Here is a 19,464-nt window from a genome sequence, read left to right on the forward strand (position 1 = left end):
CCACTCACAACATCTATCTGCCTGATTCAGATAAGCCTAGGAAACTACATCATAGCCTCAATCCATATCCACAGAAATTTTAAATGTGGATACACCAACTGCCATTTCTAAAGGATTTATTTTAGCCTATTAAGTCAATAACCAACTGCAGTGTAAGAATTTGAGACACTTATTCAAATCAGTTCCCTTGTTTTTGTTGCCCTTTCCCCCACTACCCCCAGAATAAATTGGAAAACTAACCATATCCACAAAACTGGCATAACAAAACTATTGCCATTTAGCAAAACAAACTGGGCCTTTGCTATTTTCTTCCAGATTGACCTCAGAAGAGCCTGTTTTAGTGATTTAGTCTTCAGTAAGGAAGGGGCTTAAGGGATAGGCCCACCCCATATATCAACAGCATCCCATAGAGCACTAAGTTGTTATTCAGGTATGTGCTACATATGGCATCAATAGAGAAAGATGGCCTCATTCCTTCCAAATTCACTAGGCTCTTCATTTGTACGGACATCACCTCTGGTTTATTAAATTTCATAGAAGAACCCTATTATCTTCTAAGGGAGATAATGGAGTTCTCAATCCTCTCCTTGATTTTCTGTATTATGTCAATGTGTAAAAATGATGGCTGACAATATTGTATATAGTTCACAGAAAACTGAGGGAGCAAAGTTCAAAATGGTGCAGCAAATCATTTTTTTCTAATCCTAATTTCCCTTGTCTGGAGGATTCTAGTCAAGCTATTAACATGACTTTGACATTGCCTTTTTCCTATTTGTTCTTAAGACTTTTCCCTACCCATAGACATCATGCTCTCAAAAGACTGAAAACTTATAGCAAACAAACAAATCATGGAAATTAAGCAGCAATAAAACTGTTGTTGGCTCCATATACAAAATATTATTCAGTATTTAAATGGCAATTATTTCCAGAAACTTGGCAATTGTATCCATTCAAATGATGAAATTGATTCCAGTCACAGTCCATCTTTGTTTGGAAAGGAAATACCAGTAGTGTTTGAAAAATGGATTATTAAAGACCTTGGTTTGCTGAAGGTGGCTCATATGTTCTATTTGCTAACACAGCATCTTATTAGGGGGGAAAAAAATAAGTGCAGCTTTTCCCTAACCCAGATTATTTTCACTACAGATCTTTAGAGCAGGAAATAAAAAACAGCTAATGGTTCATGGGGCATGTGGAATTAGTTTAAGCAAAGCCAAACCCTGGTCCTGCTGACCGCCTCCTCTTTCCTGTGCTGTTTTGTCTATGCTGGTCTCAGAATATGTCAACAAATCTCTTTTAAACTCAGATGGAGAGAAGGGATGGTGATTCTCTCTCTTTCTATGAGGGAATAATTTACAACAGATGTGCTTTTTTAGAAAGGTACAAGTTTGTCTTGTAAAATATTTGTAAAGAAAAACAGCCTCCGGATTTCTCAAAGTAATCCTGACTTGGTTTTGGAGATGTCACGAAGAACATTGTTTTTATAATACTAATATGACTTTTTTCTCAAACAATTTGATTATACCTCAAGGTTAGTTTTGAGGGGATAGCTAAGTTTAAATATCTAAAACAACGAAGTGAAAAAATACCATATGTGACTGAAGTGCTTTTTGACGGTGACCTGAAAGGAGCCCAATTCCAGTCATAAGACATGGATTAATGTCCCTGGGACTCTTTTTACTATGAAACCTTAGCTTCTCCTAGTCACCATTTCCTGACCTGTAAAATGGGGAGACTACCTGTCCTGCCATCACAAGTATTAGTGGGAAGATCAATTGAATATGCTTTAGGAAGGCCTTGACAAAGTTCAGTGGTTTTATCAACTCAATGGCATTGGGTTGGTTTTTGGTTTTCATTGAAGAAAACAGTCTTTGAGGGTACCATACCTTCATGTATATGCTCTTTTGTGTATATTATAAATAGACTCTTTCTTTGATTAAAAACTGCACAAAGTAGATTGGCAAGGAAGTCTGTGTTATTTAAGATTAAGCAATAAACCCTGGCCCTGATTAAGTCATGAGTCTGAAGAACTAATTGCTAAGACTAATGGGAAGATTTACTAGCAAAAGCACTAACAGATAGTCACATGATGAAAGGCATATGTCTTGTAGAAAACATACACTTTTCATTGGGCAGGGAACAATGTGACAGATAATCTTTCTGCTCCCAAAACCAAACCTCCTTGTCATCGAGTTGATTCCCATAGTGACCCTTTAGGGCAGGGTAGAACTGGTGTCTCATAGGGTTTCCAAGGCTATAAATCTTTATAGAAGCATATTGCCTCATCTTTATTCTGTGGAGTTGACTTCAAACCAAACCATTTGGTTTGCAGTTGAATGCTTTAACCAATACGCCACTAGAGTGCCTTTTGAAATTTTTGCTTAGTAGTAGTAGTAGTAGTTGTGTGCCGTCGAGTCGGCCCCGACTCATAGCGACCCCTCCTTGGGTTTCCAGTATCACTATGGAAGTAGGATTGCCCAACCTTCCTTCCGAGGAGTGGCTGGTGGGTTTGAACCGCCAGCCGTCTGGTTAGCAGGCAAGTGTCTTAGCCACTATGCTTTGCTTGTTGTTGTTGTTGTTGTTATGTGCTGTTGAGTTGGACCCGACTCAATCTTCTTTAATTAAAATTTAATAAGATTTAACATTTAAATTTTGTAATGTTTCCTTTTTCAGTTTTCTCAAATTGTTAGCAATATTAATTTTTCCAATTACTGTCAAGTCAATTCCAATTCATGGTGACCCCATGTGTCTCTGAGTAGAACTATGCTCCTTAGGGTTTTCAAAGACTAATTTTTTGGAAATAGATCACCAGGCCTTTCTTCTGAAGTGTTTCTGGGTAAATTCTAACTTTTAATCTTCCAGTTAGCAACCGAGAGCATTAACCATGTGTAACACCCAGGAACTCCTAATGATATTAATAACTAATATTTATTGAGCACTTCCTGTGTTCCAGATATTTATTGTATGTATTTTAAATGGACTAAACTAATCTAATTCTATAACCATTACTGAGATAAGCTCCATTATTATCCCCATTTTACATATGAAGAAGTTTTTTTAAAAAATTGCTCAAAAACATATAGCTAAGAAAATGATGGAGGTAGCATTTGAACCATGCTTATTTCCAGTTACACAGGCTAGTCATCTTCTAAATAAGATTATGGTCCACTGGAAATACAGAGTGCTCCTTGCCTTTTTTCAGCTATCACATTGCCCTCTCCAGCTCTGCCTTTGAACTCCAACTGTATTTGAAAATGAAATAAACAATTTCAAAAGACGTTTTTTGAAAACGCACACAACTTCTTCATTAGAAATTGGAATAAGGAAAAACAAGCTCATTTGTTATCTGGATTCATGAACAAGCTTGCTGCTTCTGTTTGGTATTTACTCAAAGTTTAACTACTGAACCCCTAAGAAAAGGAAGAGAAACTTAACTACCAAGAGTTTCCTGGAATAAGCCTTCAAATGACTGTAGGGTCAGAGGCTGTTCCATAGCCCTTGTTATCACATCAGAAAAATGGCTAAATAGTAACTAGAAGGGATTTTAGGGTACACCTTAATTAATCATTTCTTTTCTTTCTCCTTTTTTTAAATTTATTTTTTATTTTTTATGATTTGTCCGAAATCACTTTAATCCTCAGTGGGTTTTCACATTTTCAAAACCTTTCCACGATCTGTTCATTTGACTTTAAAGAAAACCCTGTGAGGCATCTAAATTCTTATTTCAACACTTGCATTGTATTATCTGGTGAAGGTCATCTTTGTCACTTATTTTCCTCTCTGGTTTCTTGGGAACAGCATTTTTGGCTTGTCTCAAGGTTAGCCTAGAGCTACGCCTCTTTGGCCCTTTCACATAGAGTCCATCTGAAAGCAGAACTTCTCTTGGGATAAAGGCCTGAGATGCGATAATCTGCAAGGCCACACTGGAAAGTACACTTCCTGCCTGCTGGCAAGGAGATTAAGTCAAAAGGTTTTGATACTGATATATAGTCCTAATCTTTTAAGAGCTTTCTAGTGCTTGCAGGACAGTTATAGGGGTTTTCTTAAGTCATTAGGAGTAGGAGATTTGTAACTCCCTTAGGGCTTACACAGTGAGTTACAAAAAAAGGAAAAAAAAAAAAAATGGACTCTAGGGAATGCAGGCTCCAGACGGCAGGTACATTTGCATGCTTAGGTACCTTCTTTAAGGCTTATTTACATGGAAATTAAATATTTTCCTACAGCTTTTTACAGGAGATCTGGTAGCATAGTGCCTAAGGCACTTGACTGCTAACCAGAAGGCTGGTGGTTCAAACCCATCAGCCACTCCTCGGAAGGAAGATGGGGCAATCTACTTCCGTAGGGATACTGCCTCGGAAACCCAAGGAGGGGTCGCTATGAGTTGGGTGGATGAGTCGGGTCCGATTTGACGGCACATAACAACAATATTATTTGTATTTAATTAGAAGTTAACAAGATTAGGAAGTGTTGGCTTTGCCTTAGCTTTATGTCATTTTTGTTTCTGATTTAAGACATTTTCTTCTCTTCTTCATCTTAACACCAACTTCTCCATCTCCTCCGCAGCTTCCTGTTGTCAGTCGGAGAGTCTCTAGCTTTCCTCTCCCGCCTCTGCTTCCCTTCCCTTCTCTCATATCCTTTCTCTTTCCCATTCCCTTTCTATTTCTCCTCTCTCTTTTTCTTTCCTTTCTTTCATTTCTTTTCCTTCCGTGCTTCCCTTCCTGACTTCTATCATAACTCTCAGGAGTGCCCATTGCCATTTTTAAGATGCATGTTCTTTACAATGCCTTACCCATAAGACTTTTCTCTCTAAATTCCTGTTACTTTACAATCACTTTTAAAGGTAGTGCAAATGTATAGCATTAAGCAAACATGGGCCAGGCACAAGTAAATGCTATTATAAGTTGTACTGTAGAAAAAGAGCACTGAAAAGCATAGGACTAAATTGTAACAGAGGAAGCAAAAAATTTGGACCAGTAAATACTCATTCCGCAGAAAAACAAACAAACAACAACAAAAAAAAACTTGCGCTAAGTCAGCAGAAGGGGGAAAAATAATAAATAACATCTCAATATAACATAAAGAATCTACTATCATTTTCTAAAATGGAATCAGACAAATTACCACTAAGTCATCTGAAATGAAACTAAACATGCATGAAAGATTTCATGTATTTGTGGATTCTTTCTAATGTATCAAAATTTTGTGTTTAACATTTTAAAAAGGATTTAAAAAATTGCATTCTTTATAAGAAGGAATTGTGTCCATAATTTTATTACTACTACTACAGTTGCTACTAGTAATACACAATCTACTTGTACCAGACATTGTAGTAGGAATTTCACATGTATTAATAACCTTGTTTAACTCAGCCTCCTTTACAACCCTGAAATGTAGATGCTTTCGAGAACAGTTTTATTTTTTTAAGAGCAAAATGCACTGTCTTGTTAAGTGGTGACCATCTGTCCTCTTAACCTTAAATACCTCTCAGAATCCTTCAGTTTCTCAAAAAAGGGTTCCCATTTTTAAGGCTCATATAAAGAAAAGGGCCAAGGCACCAAGTAAACTGGATATAATTTGATATACTAAGAACTGAGTAAGACACTTAGACAAGATTCAGTAGCCAAGGAACTCTTGAGTTGCCAAGCTGCTCTCTGTAGGAATTTCAGTATTCTAGGTTTCAGGCTGAAACCTAGTTTTCTATAGCTGAAAAAGAAGTAATACTGGCACAGAGAAAACATTACATCAATTCTTTGTGTAACTTAGTCTAAGCTGTATCCCATAGAAGTATAGATCTGAGAGGAAGTCGGTTTTGCAGGACGTTTTACTGGATGAAGTAAGGATAGTCGTGCACCAAAACCACCTTTAGCATAGAAAATAAATCACATGAAACACAAACATATTCCAAACACAACTTCATGCTATATGAGGCTATCTATATTTGCTCATAGAAGAGCTACAGTCAATGGTTGTTGTTGTTGTTGTTATGTGCCATCGAATCAAACCCGACTCATAGCGACCCCTCCTTGGGTTTCCAAGGCAGTATCACTACGGAAGTAGGATTGCCCAACCTTCCTTCCGAGGAGTGGCTGGTGGGTTTGAACCGCCAGCCGTCTGGTTAGCAGGCAAGTGTCTTAGCCACTATGCTACCAGAGCTCCATATTTGCTCATAGAAGAGCTACAGTCAATGGTAAGCTGTAATAAATAATCATTACATATTCTCATAGCAAATGTCAACCTGTTCCTTGAGGTAACATAGTAAGAATTTAAAGAATCACCAAATTTATGCTCCAGAGTAGTCATTTGGAGAAGACAGTATGTAAAATCTCAGTACTTCCTCCAGGAAATAGTAAGATGACCATATGCCCTGTGTGGTGGTTACATTTGTGTGTCAACTTGGCTGGGCCTGGTTGAGTGGCTAGGCAGCTGAATGTAGTTATTCCCCATGGTGAGATTGGTAATTAACACCATGGTGGAATCTATTGGAGCAGCTGAGTAGCTGCTTTGGGTATGTGGTCTGCTTCCCATATACAAGAAGCAGCTTTGGGAATGGTCTCTAGCTTATGGCACACTTGGACACTATATGTAGCCCTGTCATTGTTCAGCAGGCTGCCATGCTCTGCCGACCTTGGGACTTACAATGGACTTGAATTAATGGCCTGCCATGTGGTTTGGTAACATCAGGACTGTGCCATTTTATTTGTCGAAATTGGGCTTGTTAGCTTCAGCATCCAGGGCTGCCTGAGTGAAGAGATGCCTCTGGTTTCAGTGGGCCGGGAGCAAGAGGCAGAGCTAAAGCCCAAGGTCAAGGGGCTTTCACACAGCCCACAGAGCCTGGCACTTTGCTCTCATGATTCTTTCTTTGTCTTTGGTTTTGGTAAGTTTGATGATGATATGTCTGGGTGATTTTCTTTTGGGGTCTATCCTGTTTGGGGTTCATTGGACTTCCTGAATGGATATATTCTCATCTTTCATCATACCAGGAAAATTCTCTTCCAACAAACCTTCAATAATTTTCTCTGTGGTTTTATTTGTCTCTTCCTATTATGGAATTCCGATTACACGTAAGTTATTCCTTTTGATGGTATCCTAGATGAACCTTAGGCTTCCTTCATTTTGTTTTGATCTTTTTTTTTAATTTATTTATCCCTTTCCAAAGAAGTGTTCAGATATTTGCCTTCAGTCTCCCTAATTTTGTCTTCCATTGATTCAATTCTGTTCCTTTGCCCATTTAATGTCTTATCTATTTCTGAAAATTTGGTATTAATCTTCTGGATTTCTGTGTGTAGATTTTGTATCATTTCTAATTTTTCATTTATTTTGTCATTTTGTTCTTGTATTGTCTTTCAAAACTCTTCTAGGGTTTTCTCTGTGCTTTCCCTGATATGTCTTTCAATTCATTGAAAATACCTAAATATAATTCTTTTTAATTCCTTATCAGGGGGTTCCAATGCTGCCTCTACCTCAGGGATGTGTTTGGGGTCTGTATCCTGGTCCCTTGTTTTTCCTGCTTTATCTTGCTTCTTTGTGTGGACTGTGATACTCTGTTGTCTCCGAGGCATTGTGATGGTTTTGTGTTTATATTTAATTGGCGGATTGTATGTTGAAGTGACTTGCCCACGATTTTCATTTTGTTTTGTTTGTATGTTATCTACTCAAGCAGAATACTATGCTCCTCTATTCACTAGCTCACAGCACTTATACACTCACCACCTGTCTCCTTTCCTGTTGTCAGCCTCTCATATGTCCCTGCTGCCCTTGGCAAATAGAGCCTATTCTTAGGTCCCTGGAATCTGAATGAGAATGCTATCACTTTAAAATCCAAAATGGTTGCCACTTGTTGAAATTCAAAATGGCTGTGCCCTCGGTCACTTTAAATATCCAAAATGGCTGCTGTTTGTAAACATTCAAAATGGCTATGCCCTCAGTCACTTAAATATCCAAAATGGCTGCACCCTCCAGACAGTGGAAAGTCAACAGCTCAGGTTGTCTCCTTCCTTGCTGTTTCCTTTCCTAGTCCTAGGCCACCAGTGCAGTCATCCCTGCAGCCCTTGGTGACCAGGCCTCATCTTCAGGTCCATTCTCAGGTCCCAACACCACTTGGAACTATTCAGGCTGTTGGTCCTGCCAGAGTAGGTGACAGTCCGCAGCTCCGACCATCTCTGTGTTCACTGTTTTCGTTCAGGTTTTTCCACTGGTTGGTGCCTAATCCACTTCTGCATGTTGTTGTTGTTGTTGTTATGTGCCGTGGAGTCGGCCCCGACTCATAGCGACCCCTCCTTGGGTTTCCGAGGCAGTATCACTACGGAAGTAGGATTGCCCAACCTTCCTTCCGAGGAGTGGCTGGTGGGTTTGAACCGCCAGCCGTCTGGTTAGCAGGCAAGTGTCTTAGCCACTATGCTACCAGAGCTCCACTTCTGCATAGTTCCTTTCAAATCTCAGGGCTCCAGGATTATCTTCTGTATCTCTGTCAATTGGTTTTTCTTTTCTTTGTTGAAGAGGGTCTGTGTCTCTTGTCTGCCTGTTCCTCCATCTTACTGGAAGTCCCAAGCCTGGCACTTTGAACTTGGACTTCTAACCTCCTGAACTGTGAGAGAATAAACTCCTATTTGTTAAGGCCATCCCATTTGTGGTATATTTCTGTCAGAGTGGCACTAGGTAACCAGAACACCCTGGTTTGCTGGGACATTGCATTCTATACTTGTTGTCTTTGGTTTAGTGGTTTTCCCCTTTCACTCTTAAAACAATCTTCTTCTCTGGAAAGAAAGTAAAATTACATTAGTTTTATAACAATAATATTTAGAACATGCATACTCTATATACCTGCTATCTGTGAGTGCTACATCACAAGTGTTCAAACAGATTCATCTTCTTTGATGTTAACAATGACCACTTTGGCAGGGCCCCTAACTAGCATTAACAACCATGGCAAGATGCAGCTGGGCATGAGGAGCCAATCTCAGAATACACACACCCTGATGCCTATCACATTGGCTTCCTGTTCCCATTCAGAGTAGGATCAATGAATGGGAAGCATCTGTCACTTTGCTTTGAAAGTCAATGAACAAAATGCCTCAAATATGCAAGGTACTCTTTTCTAATAAAGTTGACACATTGATTCTTCAGGTCTTTAGATTTCCTTAACTATCTCAGAGCTAGGAAGTAGATACTTCTTAGGAAGAGTATATTTATCTTTCTGTGTGATATGTCATAGCAAAATAGGTGAATATTAGAGAAACACTGTATTGTAAATTTTTAAGTTATTAATGTTTTCTGGATTATTTAAATTCTATTTAAAATAAGCTACTTAAAAAGTACTTAAAATGAGCAAGATTATTTTTTAGACTGTACAGAATCATTAGAAATAATTGTGCAAAATAAATCTCACATGCTCTTAGATTTATAGTTATAGCTGTTTTTTATAGGTAATTTTTCCTTTTACATCTTCAACGAATCCTTAATAAAGCATTTTTGAAAAACCAGTGTCACTACCAAGCCTTTGGATGATTAACTACCCTATGATATTTCTTTCATCCAAGCTGGTTTATAAAGGAAAGCAAAAACGACAATAAAAGAAATGTACCAATTTATTCTCTACTAATAAAGTATTGAACATTAGTGAAAAAAAGTATGAAATATTGGAATGCAACACAGAGCAATTCCATTACCCGTTGCAGTTTTGGATCATATACTGTATATAAAGAGTAATTACTTCATTGGTTGGAGACCACAGCGGAGGAAGATAGAATTTGATGAAAGATATTTTAAAATAAAAATTTCATCCCAAAGCATTTGCTTTCCAAAACTTTGCTGACATTACACACCATTTTATTTTGTCATTTGGTGACTGAGTGAGGGGCAGAGAGTATAGAAAGAAAGAAGAAAGAAAGGAAATTAATAATGGGCAAGATTTTTTAAACTCTGTAGTCAATAATCTTACATCAGCCCTTGCATTTTAAAGTATCTAATAAAAATTATATTTATAGAGGCCTTAAAGGCACATCCTATTAATGGAGATCCCACAGGAAATATCTGCACACTGGATTACTGATACTCAATCTGGTGGTTTCTTACACTTCTACCATTTCTCACCTTTGAATCTAAGTTTGTGGATTTTTTTTTTTTTTCTTGCTGAAGATTTTAGCTGTATGATGGAGCTAGATCATGTTATCACCAATACAAGTTCCTAAACATTTTCAGTATTTTCTTCTTTTTAATCACCCTGGGATCCTGGGTAGAAATTGAAACCCTCCTGGATGGTGTGGAAAGGTCACACAGTATATTATAGAGAAGATAAGCTGGAGTTGGCCAATCGTAGTCTCAGTCCAAACTCTATCACTGGTCCCTGAGCTTCAGTTTCCTCCTCTGTGAAGCTGAGAAAAAGATTTCCTTTACATGATTGAAAGAATTAAGCAGACTATATAAGAAACACTGCAGTGTTTAATAGTGTCTATTTATATTCTATTTCTTTCTAAAAATAATGTAAGATTGCTTATTAAAATATATAAAATACATTAAGAAAAAAAGATAACTAAGCTACAGTAAAAACCATGCTCAATGAATCCCAATTCATTTGTTTCTTCTACTCATCTTCTTTTCATAATAATATTGGGAAAAATCAGGACAATATTCTGATTACAGAAATAAAACATTCATTGCAAAAACTTTGAGTATTACATTATGAGAAAGAAGAGAAACTTTCATAACCCTGAAGATTTTGACACATTCTTTGAATCCTTTTACTAATGTACGATTTTTTAAGTAAATTAGAATTATATGTATGTGACATTTACTTCCTGCTTTTTTCAATATTTTTTAACTCATTATAGTCTACCAATTGCCTGTACCCAATTAACTCCACCAACATGCTAGTGATTTTTCTTTTTTATAAACAAAACAGCAATGAAAATTTTTTCAGATGTTTATTGAATATATATTGGAAATATAATCCTGTCATTTGTTATATTTGTTGAGAATTTTTTCCCAGTTATTCTTTTAAATTTATGATGATGTATGGCATAATAAGGGAGCTCTGGTGGCACAGTGCCTAAGGCATTTGACTGCTAACCAGAAGGCTGGTAGTTCAAACCCACCATCCACTCCTTGGAAGGAAGATTGGGCAACCTATTTCCGTAAGGATACCATGTCTGAAACCCAAGGAGGGGTCGATGAGTTGGGATCAACTTGATGGCAGTGAGTTTGGTTTGGTATGCCATAATAACTTTATATTTTTATACAACATTGCCATCAATTATTTTTCTTTGTGATTTTTTTTACTGCTTGTACACTTAGAAAGTCTTTCTCTATTCCAAATCAGTAAATAACTTACCTACATTTTTCTCCTGTTTTTATCATTTATTTTTAGCTTTTAGATTTAAATTAATCTGGAATACTTTAGGCTTTGTTATGGGGTGAGAGCTAACACAATTTTCCTCAAATAGGTTAAAAAAAAAAAAAAAAAAAGGCCCTGTAACATAATGCTTCCTTTTCTTTATGATGGACTTATGATGGTGCCTTATCATACACCTATCTCTTTCAGTGCTCATGTTATATACATCATAATGATTTTAAATAGCTAATACAGTAAATACCTTCTTATTATTTCTCTTTTGCAAAATGTCTTGGCTGTAATTACACATTTGTTCTTCCAAGCACATTTTAAAAACATTTTATCCAATTCTTCTCCTTTCACTCCACTCTAAACACATTAGCATTTGCCTGATATTGTGTTCAATCTATATGTTCAGTGGGGGAAAAGTACATTCTAAGTCACAGTTCCAATACAGAAAACAAGGTATCTCTATTTTCTTCATATAGATCTTATACATGTCTTATTAAGATTATACCTAAGTATTTTATATAATTTGATTGTTACTGTGAAATAAATAATTTTCCCATCATAATTTCAAGTTGGTAAGACATTATTGTCAATGGACTTTTATTGTATAACCAGCATACTTCAATTCAAGTTTGATTTATTAAGTGTGTAGAAAAATACGCATAAGAGCACTTCACTTCATAGACAAAAATGAACTTAGTGTCTGAGAGAGGTGAACAAAGGCCAAGTAATAGACCAGACTAACTTTGTAGCTATGAAAGGAGCTGGGAGAAGCCACTAGTTATTCATTTTATTGTAAAGTATACAGTGGAATAATTGAATTAATGCATTTTTGTCTATAACTGGAGAGAGAGAAAAGATGAGAGATTGATGCACCCATGTCTGTAATGCAAGTGAAGAATGACTTTCTAAAGATAGTATGGACCTTGAGTAATTAATTGTCCCTTATACTTTTATTGAGAAGCTTTGTGCATCTCCTTTACCTTATTGTCTGACAATCTATTTTGACATAAGCAAGATGAATAAATTTGAAAAGATCTCTCATGGGAATTGAATTTTAAATGGAGGCTCTAACTAAAGATCAAGTTATAAAACTGGCCGCCATTTCCTTGGTCCCAGTGTACTCTGCTGTCCTTGGAGGATGCATATACACCTGTCATTTACTTGCCCTCAGTGTCTGGGGTGGCAGGTTGCCAGACCCGGCCGAATGTTCACAGTGTAAAGTGCTTTAGACTCTTCTGAAATGAAAGTCAGTATGTAAATGTGCAACATGACGACATTATTATTCGCGCTTCCTGGCTGCTTTCAGCAAGCTCTGACTGCCACATGAGGTCTCAAGTGTGCTGGCACAGTGTGCAAGTGTTCAAAAGAAGTTAAAGTAATGAAATTGGATCTACATTTCCATAGATATTCAAGCTGGCATGGAGGAATGGAATCATGGAATCAGGGTTGGATGGTCTCCACCAGACAGCCTAGGCAAGTGCCTGTGATGCCAGGCTACTAAGCAGAATTTTCGATCGTGAAAGGGCACCACTATTTCTTCCTTTGGGTCTAAAATTTCAAATGTGCACATCCCCCCTAGGCTCACACCACTCTGGGTGCTTCATGATCAATCTCCACCCACCCATTCTCTGAAACACACAAGCTTTGCTTAAACTCGGCAGAAGCTTTAAAACGAAGAACGAAGAGCAAAAAGGAGAAAAAAAATGTGAAGTTAGAACCTTGACTACATATGCTACTGTATAAAATATGACAATTATTTTTAAGAAGAGGGCCAGGCTTAGTGTGTGTCTGATCTACCTCAGGTAATATCTGAGAAGGAGCCACTTAATGGATTTCTGTTGACCTTGTCACTTTTTGCACTTTTCATTGCTTACAGGTCTTCATATTTGCACTTAGCCTTCTCTATTGCTGAAATACCTGGAACCACAACTAAGCTTAGGTCTATGGATGATGAGGCTAAGAAACTGGGGGAGCTGAGTAGCAAATCATGGGGGGTCCAGGGTCAGTGAAGAGAGTCCTGCCTCCCAGTTGTGGGTTTGGTCATTCCAAGACCCACCCTCCTCCCCACATGACCCCACTGAAAAGTTTCTGTTCACCAGGGCAAGGACAATAGAGTCTCAGTCCCCCACTTTGCAGCCGACTTTCTAGTAGTAGCATAGGTGGCATATAGGAGCACAATGCTGGGTACTCTTTCTCCATCTCCCTTCATATCTTGAATTCTCCTAGGTAACAATTATCTGTTTATATACACACAGAGATGAAATTTATTCAAGTTAAAAAATATATGTATATAAGAGAAGGACAACCCAAAGAATCCAAGCACTGAAGGATACCTTAATTACACAGAATCTCTCTCTTTTTATTGTGTTTTAGGACAGTGAAAAAAAGGGATTTATAAATAAAATCTATGCCATCCAGGAGGTATGTGTCAGTGTCCAGAACATCCTAGATGAAGTGGCTTCATTTGGCGAAAGGATAAAGAAGTGAGTGATGCTGACATGTGGGAACCAGCCTTCTGGGGGACAGAGAGACCATTTGTTTCTCCGAGGGTGAAATGCCATATTCTCTTTGGCAGGGGACACTCCTTCTGGGTGATTTATTGCTTTGTTTCATCATTATTTACTTTGTTTCTGCCAGTCTTTGGTTTTATGAAAGTTCTGTCAATTTCCTTCCTGGAATTTAGAACATATTGGTTGGAAAGAAAGTCATACTTGTAAGTCTGAAGAAATAACACCGTCCCAAATTTTAGCACATTTTCACAGTAAAAGACTTTGTTCTTAAATGGAATATGAAATCATGATAGAAAAAAAATATATAAAAGCCAAGCTAAATGAGGATTTCAGGTAATTGAGCCACACCTGTATTTTATTAGTGGTCAAGTGATATTTTCATCAGGTTTTTCTAAATAATGAAAAATGCACAGCACCCTACAAAAATATTCTTAAATGTTAAAAAGTTATACATTTAAATAGCTGAGGTCATGATTATAGATGAAATGAATTAATGGTTTTTCACTTAGAACATGCCCAGAATTTTCCTAAATTTTTTAAAATAAGGCACTGTAGCTTCATTGGGATTTAGTGTAAAATTAAGAAACTTGCAATTTTAATCTTACATTCTTTGTGTTTTATTTCAAATAATTTTACTTACTAATATATCTTTTTCCTTTTACTTTATTTTCTGTTCTATTTTTCAATTTTATTTACTAATATACATTTAAGAGCAACTGTTTAATTATAAAAGTAATTAGGTAGATTTATAACAACTGATTATCTGTTTAAAATATACTAAGGCCCATACTACTAAAGTATGTGAAAATTGGCCTTTAAAATGGCTACTAATGGCCTTATTCAAGAAGAGGTGCTGTGTATCTGGATAAGCCTATATTTTTCTAGTTTCATATATTTATTCATTGTTTATTATTCATAACCCAAAGTGTTCTGCAGATTTCAATCCTTGGGCACACATCGAGTTTGAAAGGAGTAAATTATTTATACTAAAGGTGTGAGTCATTCATCTGGTGCCTTTCATGTTTCAAGGGATAATGCATTTTATTTTGTATATTTTTTTGTTTAATACATTTCCACATGCATAGGTGCTGAGTTTCCACTTTCTTATATCATATTAGACAGAACAGACTCCTTCTCACTCCCAGATGTGTCTCTAAACAACATTCAGCTTCTGACTTTGAAGACTGATTCCCATATCCTTTCTCTCTCTTTATCCCTTTCCATGTTACTTCCATCTCTAAGAAAGTTCCCGTTTCCTCCACATCCCATCCACTGAGGCACAGTGTGAAGTTCTACATTTGGGGCATTTCCCTGTTGATTGTTGTCCTTTCTCTGGGCTACAATATGTGCTAATACGTGCATGAAATATGCCATTTGTACCAGAAAACCCTAGGCCAACACCAAGGTGAGGCTAAGGATTGCCTGAGGAAACAGTGTCCTTTGTAACTCTGAGTGGCAGGAAGCCTCAGAGCAGGTGCTTGGGTGGAAAACACAATAGCCAACCAAAGGATATGACCAGAATCTAGCTGTGGATGACACATGGGGAAAACTGAGTTTTTCTGAGCTTTCCATGTTGAGGTATAAGAACATGGCTTAGGACTCAGTGAGTCCTGTAGGAGCCATTTCTTCTCCACAATATCCTTTTGTGAGATGACCAATTGCCATTACTCAACTCCAACTCATGGTGAGCCCATGCATGTCAGAGTAGAACTACTCCATAGGGTTTTTAATGGCTGAGTTTTCAGAATAGATTATCAGGCCTTTCTTCCAAGGCACTTCTGGGTAAACTGGAACCTCCAACTTTTCAATTAGCAGCTGAGCATGTTAAACATTTATACCACTCATGGACTTTTGGGTGCAAAGGAAATTTTCCTGGAGTCATACTAGATTTGAAAAAAAAAAAATCTGTTTAGAAAGCACATTCAGAAGTAATGTTTAAGGAAAAGTGAAAAACCTTTATAATGACCACTTCTTGTTACTATACAATCATTCCAGAACTTTCTTGAATTTTATCTCTATGTTTTGGCAACAGTGATATTCTAGATTTAGGGCCCATAGTACAGAATGTTGAAATAGAAAATGGTGTGTTTTTTTTTTTAATTTTGTTTTTTCTGACATTAGCTACACTGATGAGGGTTCTAAGGAGCTCTGGTGGCATAGTGCCTAAGGCATTTGACTGCTAACCAGAAGGTTGGCAGTTCAAACCCACCAGCCACTTCATGGAAGTGGGCTATTTACTTCCATAAAGATTTATCACCTCAGAAATGCAAAGGGGTTCGCTATGAGTTGGAATTGACTTGATGGCAAGTAAGTTTGTTTGTTTTTTTGTTTTTGTTTTTGTGTTTTGGTGAGGGTTCTTGGCCCTTTATCCTTCCAAGAGGAGTAAGGAGAGCACAGAGAGCCCTTCAGTGAGGCTGCCCAGAAGGAGGGTTTCTGAGTGGAGAGCCACTGCCTTCACACATGGAGCAGTGTGGTGGATAGCTCTGAGATGGGCCATGGGAAAGTAAGGAGAGCCTCAACCTTCTGTTCGCTCTACACGCGGGCAGGAACAAAGGAGGCACAGGTATTCATAAAGGAGAGAAGCCATGATCCTTTACTTGGTGACAGCTATAGGACCTCCTTCTGGCCATGAGAGAAGAAAGAAAAACAATTACAGAAAACTAGACCTCACTCAAGAATTACTGTGACAAACACAACCAGAGTGGTTCAGCTTTGGCTTATTTAGTAGAAAGAAAAATTTTAGGAAAGACACAAAAAAGCAAGCTACATGCCATGAGAGCCAAAATATGATCTTGAATATATCCCTCCTGAATTTAGAGACCATCTAAAGAATAAGTTTGATGCATTGAACACCAATGACCAAAAACCAGAAGAATTGTGGGATGACATCAAGAACATCATCCATGAAGAAAGCAAGAGGTCACTAAAAAGACGAGAAAAGAAGACCAAAATGGATGACAGAAGAGACTCTGAAACTTGCCCTTGAGCAGAGAGTAGCTAAAGCAAATGTAAGAAATGACAAGATAAAAAAGCTGAACCAAAGATTTCAAAGAGCAGTTCGAGAAGACAAAGCCAATTACTAGAATGAAATGTACAAAGACTCAGAGTTAGAAAACCAAAAGGGAAGAACACATTCAGCATTTCTCAAGCTGAAAGAACTGAGGAAAACTTTAAGCCTCGAGTTGCCATATTGAAAGATCCTATGAGCAAAATATTGAATGATGCAGGAAACATCAAAAGAAGATGGAAAGAATACACAGTCACTATACCAAAAAGAACTGGTAGATCTTCCTCCATTTCAGGAAGTGGCATATGATCTAGAATCAATGGTACTGAAGGAGGAAGTCAAAGATGCAATGAAGGAATTGGCAAAGAACAAGGCCCCAGGAATTGACAGAATACCCATGAAGATATTTCAACAAACTGATGCTGTACTGGAGACACTCACTTAGTTATTCCAAGAGATCTGGCCAACTGACTGGAAGAGATCCATATTTGTACCCATTCCAAAGAAAGGTGATCCCACAGAATGTGGAAATAATCAAACAATATCATTAATATCGCACACAAGTGAGATCTTACCGAAGAAAATTAAAAAACAGTTGCAGCAGTATATTGACAGAGAACTTCCAGAAATGCAAGCTGGATTCAGAAGAGGATGTGGAACAAGGGATATCATAGCTGCTGTCAAATGGATCTTGGCTCAAGACAAAGAATACAAGAAAGATGTTTACTTGTGTTTTATTGACTATGCAAAGGCATTTGATTGTGTGGATCATGACAAATTGTGGATAACATTGAGAAGAATGGGAATTCCCAAATACTCACTCGTACTCATGAGGAACCTATACATAGACCAGGAGGCTGTTGTTTGAACAGAACAAGAAGACACCACATGGTTTAAAATCAAGAAGGGAGTGCATCATCTCACCCCAGCAATAATGGCAAAGTTCAACAGATCAGATAGTAACAAATGCTGGCAGGGTTGTGGACAGATTGGAACTCTTGTGCACTGCTGGTGGGATTGTAAAATGGTACAACCATTATGGCAGGTGGTATGACGTTTCCTTAAAAAACTGAAAATAGAAGTACCATTTGACCCAGCAATTCCATTACTAGAAATATATCCTCAAGAGGTGAGAGATAACACACAAACAGACATATGTACACCTATGTTCATTACAGCACAATTCACCATAGCAAAGAGATGGAAATAACCTAAATGCCTAATGAGTGGATAACCAAATTATGGTATATCCACACAATGGAATACTATGCCACATTAAAGAACAATGAGGGATACATGAATCATCTCGCAACGTGGATGAACCTGGAGGACATTATGCTGAGTGAAATAAGTCAATCACAGAAGGACAAGTACTGTATGAACCCATTACTGTAAAAAGACAGAGAAGGGTTTACTTGGGAAAGGGAACTCACCTAGTAGGTTACCGGGATGGGGAAGGAATGGGAAGGATTAATTTAGGGCTAGTTGGGGCTTACATGCTGACATAGGTAGGGGGAGGGATTTATGGGAAAGATATATGACCACCAAGATAACATTGGGAAATGAGAGGACACCGAACTGTGCACATGAGAGATAGACGACAGATGCTAAAACCAACCAATGTGTCCACGATACCACATTGCCATTAACACCAAGCACTAGGCTATACAGATAAACACGTAAACACCTGAGATGATCAGACAAGGGTCAGTGAATAGAGGTATACTCTAGATCAAGGATAGACTCAGCTGAGGCTAATCTTGTACAGACACCAGTGATACAAAATACCTGCAGTCCTTACAGAAACAATACAAGACAGACGCAGAGTAAGCCCTCACAGACATCCCAACACTATGAGAGAGAGAGCCAATAGATCTACTACCTCAGGACTATTGTACTGGGGGACACCAGACTCAACTGGCACAACCAAATTCATAAAAGCATTGCTCCACATCCTACATTGGTGAGTAGTGACTGGGGTCTTAAAAGCTTTCAAACAGCCATCTAAGATGCAGCTAATGGTCTCCTAGCATCAGAAGTAAAAAAGAATGCAAAAAAAAAAAAGGTATTTAGAAGCAATCAGCCCTAGGACACGATGGCCCTCGAGACCAGAACTAGATGGTGCCCAGCTACCAATGCCAACCACTCAGGAAAGGATCAAATCTGGAAATCCTGGTTAGAGTGGGAGGAAAAACGTGGAACAAAATCCAAAAACTCAATAATGACCAGAATTACTGGTCAGATGAAATCTGGTGAGACTCCTAATACTATGGCCCTGAAATACATTCAACACCTGAATAAAACTCACCCCCAGGGGTGGGCTCTCAGCCCAATAGTTAGCAAGATGTACACACAGACCACTCAACCCAGGATGCCACACCCACATACTCAATGGTAATACATCCCTTAGAGCAATAAACCATGGGATACCAGAGAACCAACATTCAAACTGAGGAAATGCAGGACAAACAGGAGTGCATAGTTATGAGGCGCACAGGGGGAGAGTTGCAGGGTAGGGAGGGGAGGAGACTGGGTTAGGGTTGGACATGGCTAATGGGCAATGAAACTAAATGTATGCATGACACTGAATGTAAAACAAGCTCTTAAAA

At 38.0% G+C, this 19,464-nt stretch overlaps 1 protein-coding gene across 1 annotated transcript in view; it reads left to right on the forward strand.

Moving 5' to 3' along the window:
- The window catches only part of MCTP1 (multiple C2 and transmembrane domain containing 1), an 894,856-nt gene that overhangs the window by 867,701 nt on the left and 7,691 nt on the right, over nucleotides 1–19,464 (forward strand). Inside the window, exon 20 of the mRNA XM_042781174.1 lies at nucleotides 13,712–13,821. Coding sequence (XP_042637108.1) covers nucleotides 13,712–13,821 — 110 coding nt within the window. The remainder of the gene's footprint in view (nucleotides 1–13,711; nucleotides 13,822–19,464) is intronic.

The sequence above is a fragment of the Orycteropus afer genome, unplaced genomic scaffold, assembly GCF_000298275.1.
Source record: "Orycteropus afer afer isolate SDZICR_OR568_19922 unplaced genomic scaffold, OryAfe1.0 scaffold00093, whole genome shotgun sequence".
In the NCBI taxonomy this organism is placed as follows: Eukaryota; Metazoa; Chordata; class Mammalia; order Tubulidentata; family Orycteropodidae; genus Orycteropus; species Orycteropus afer.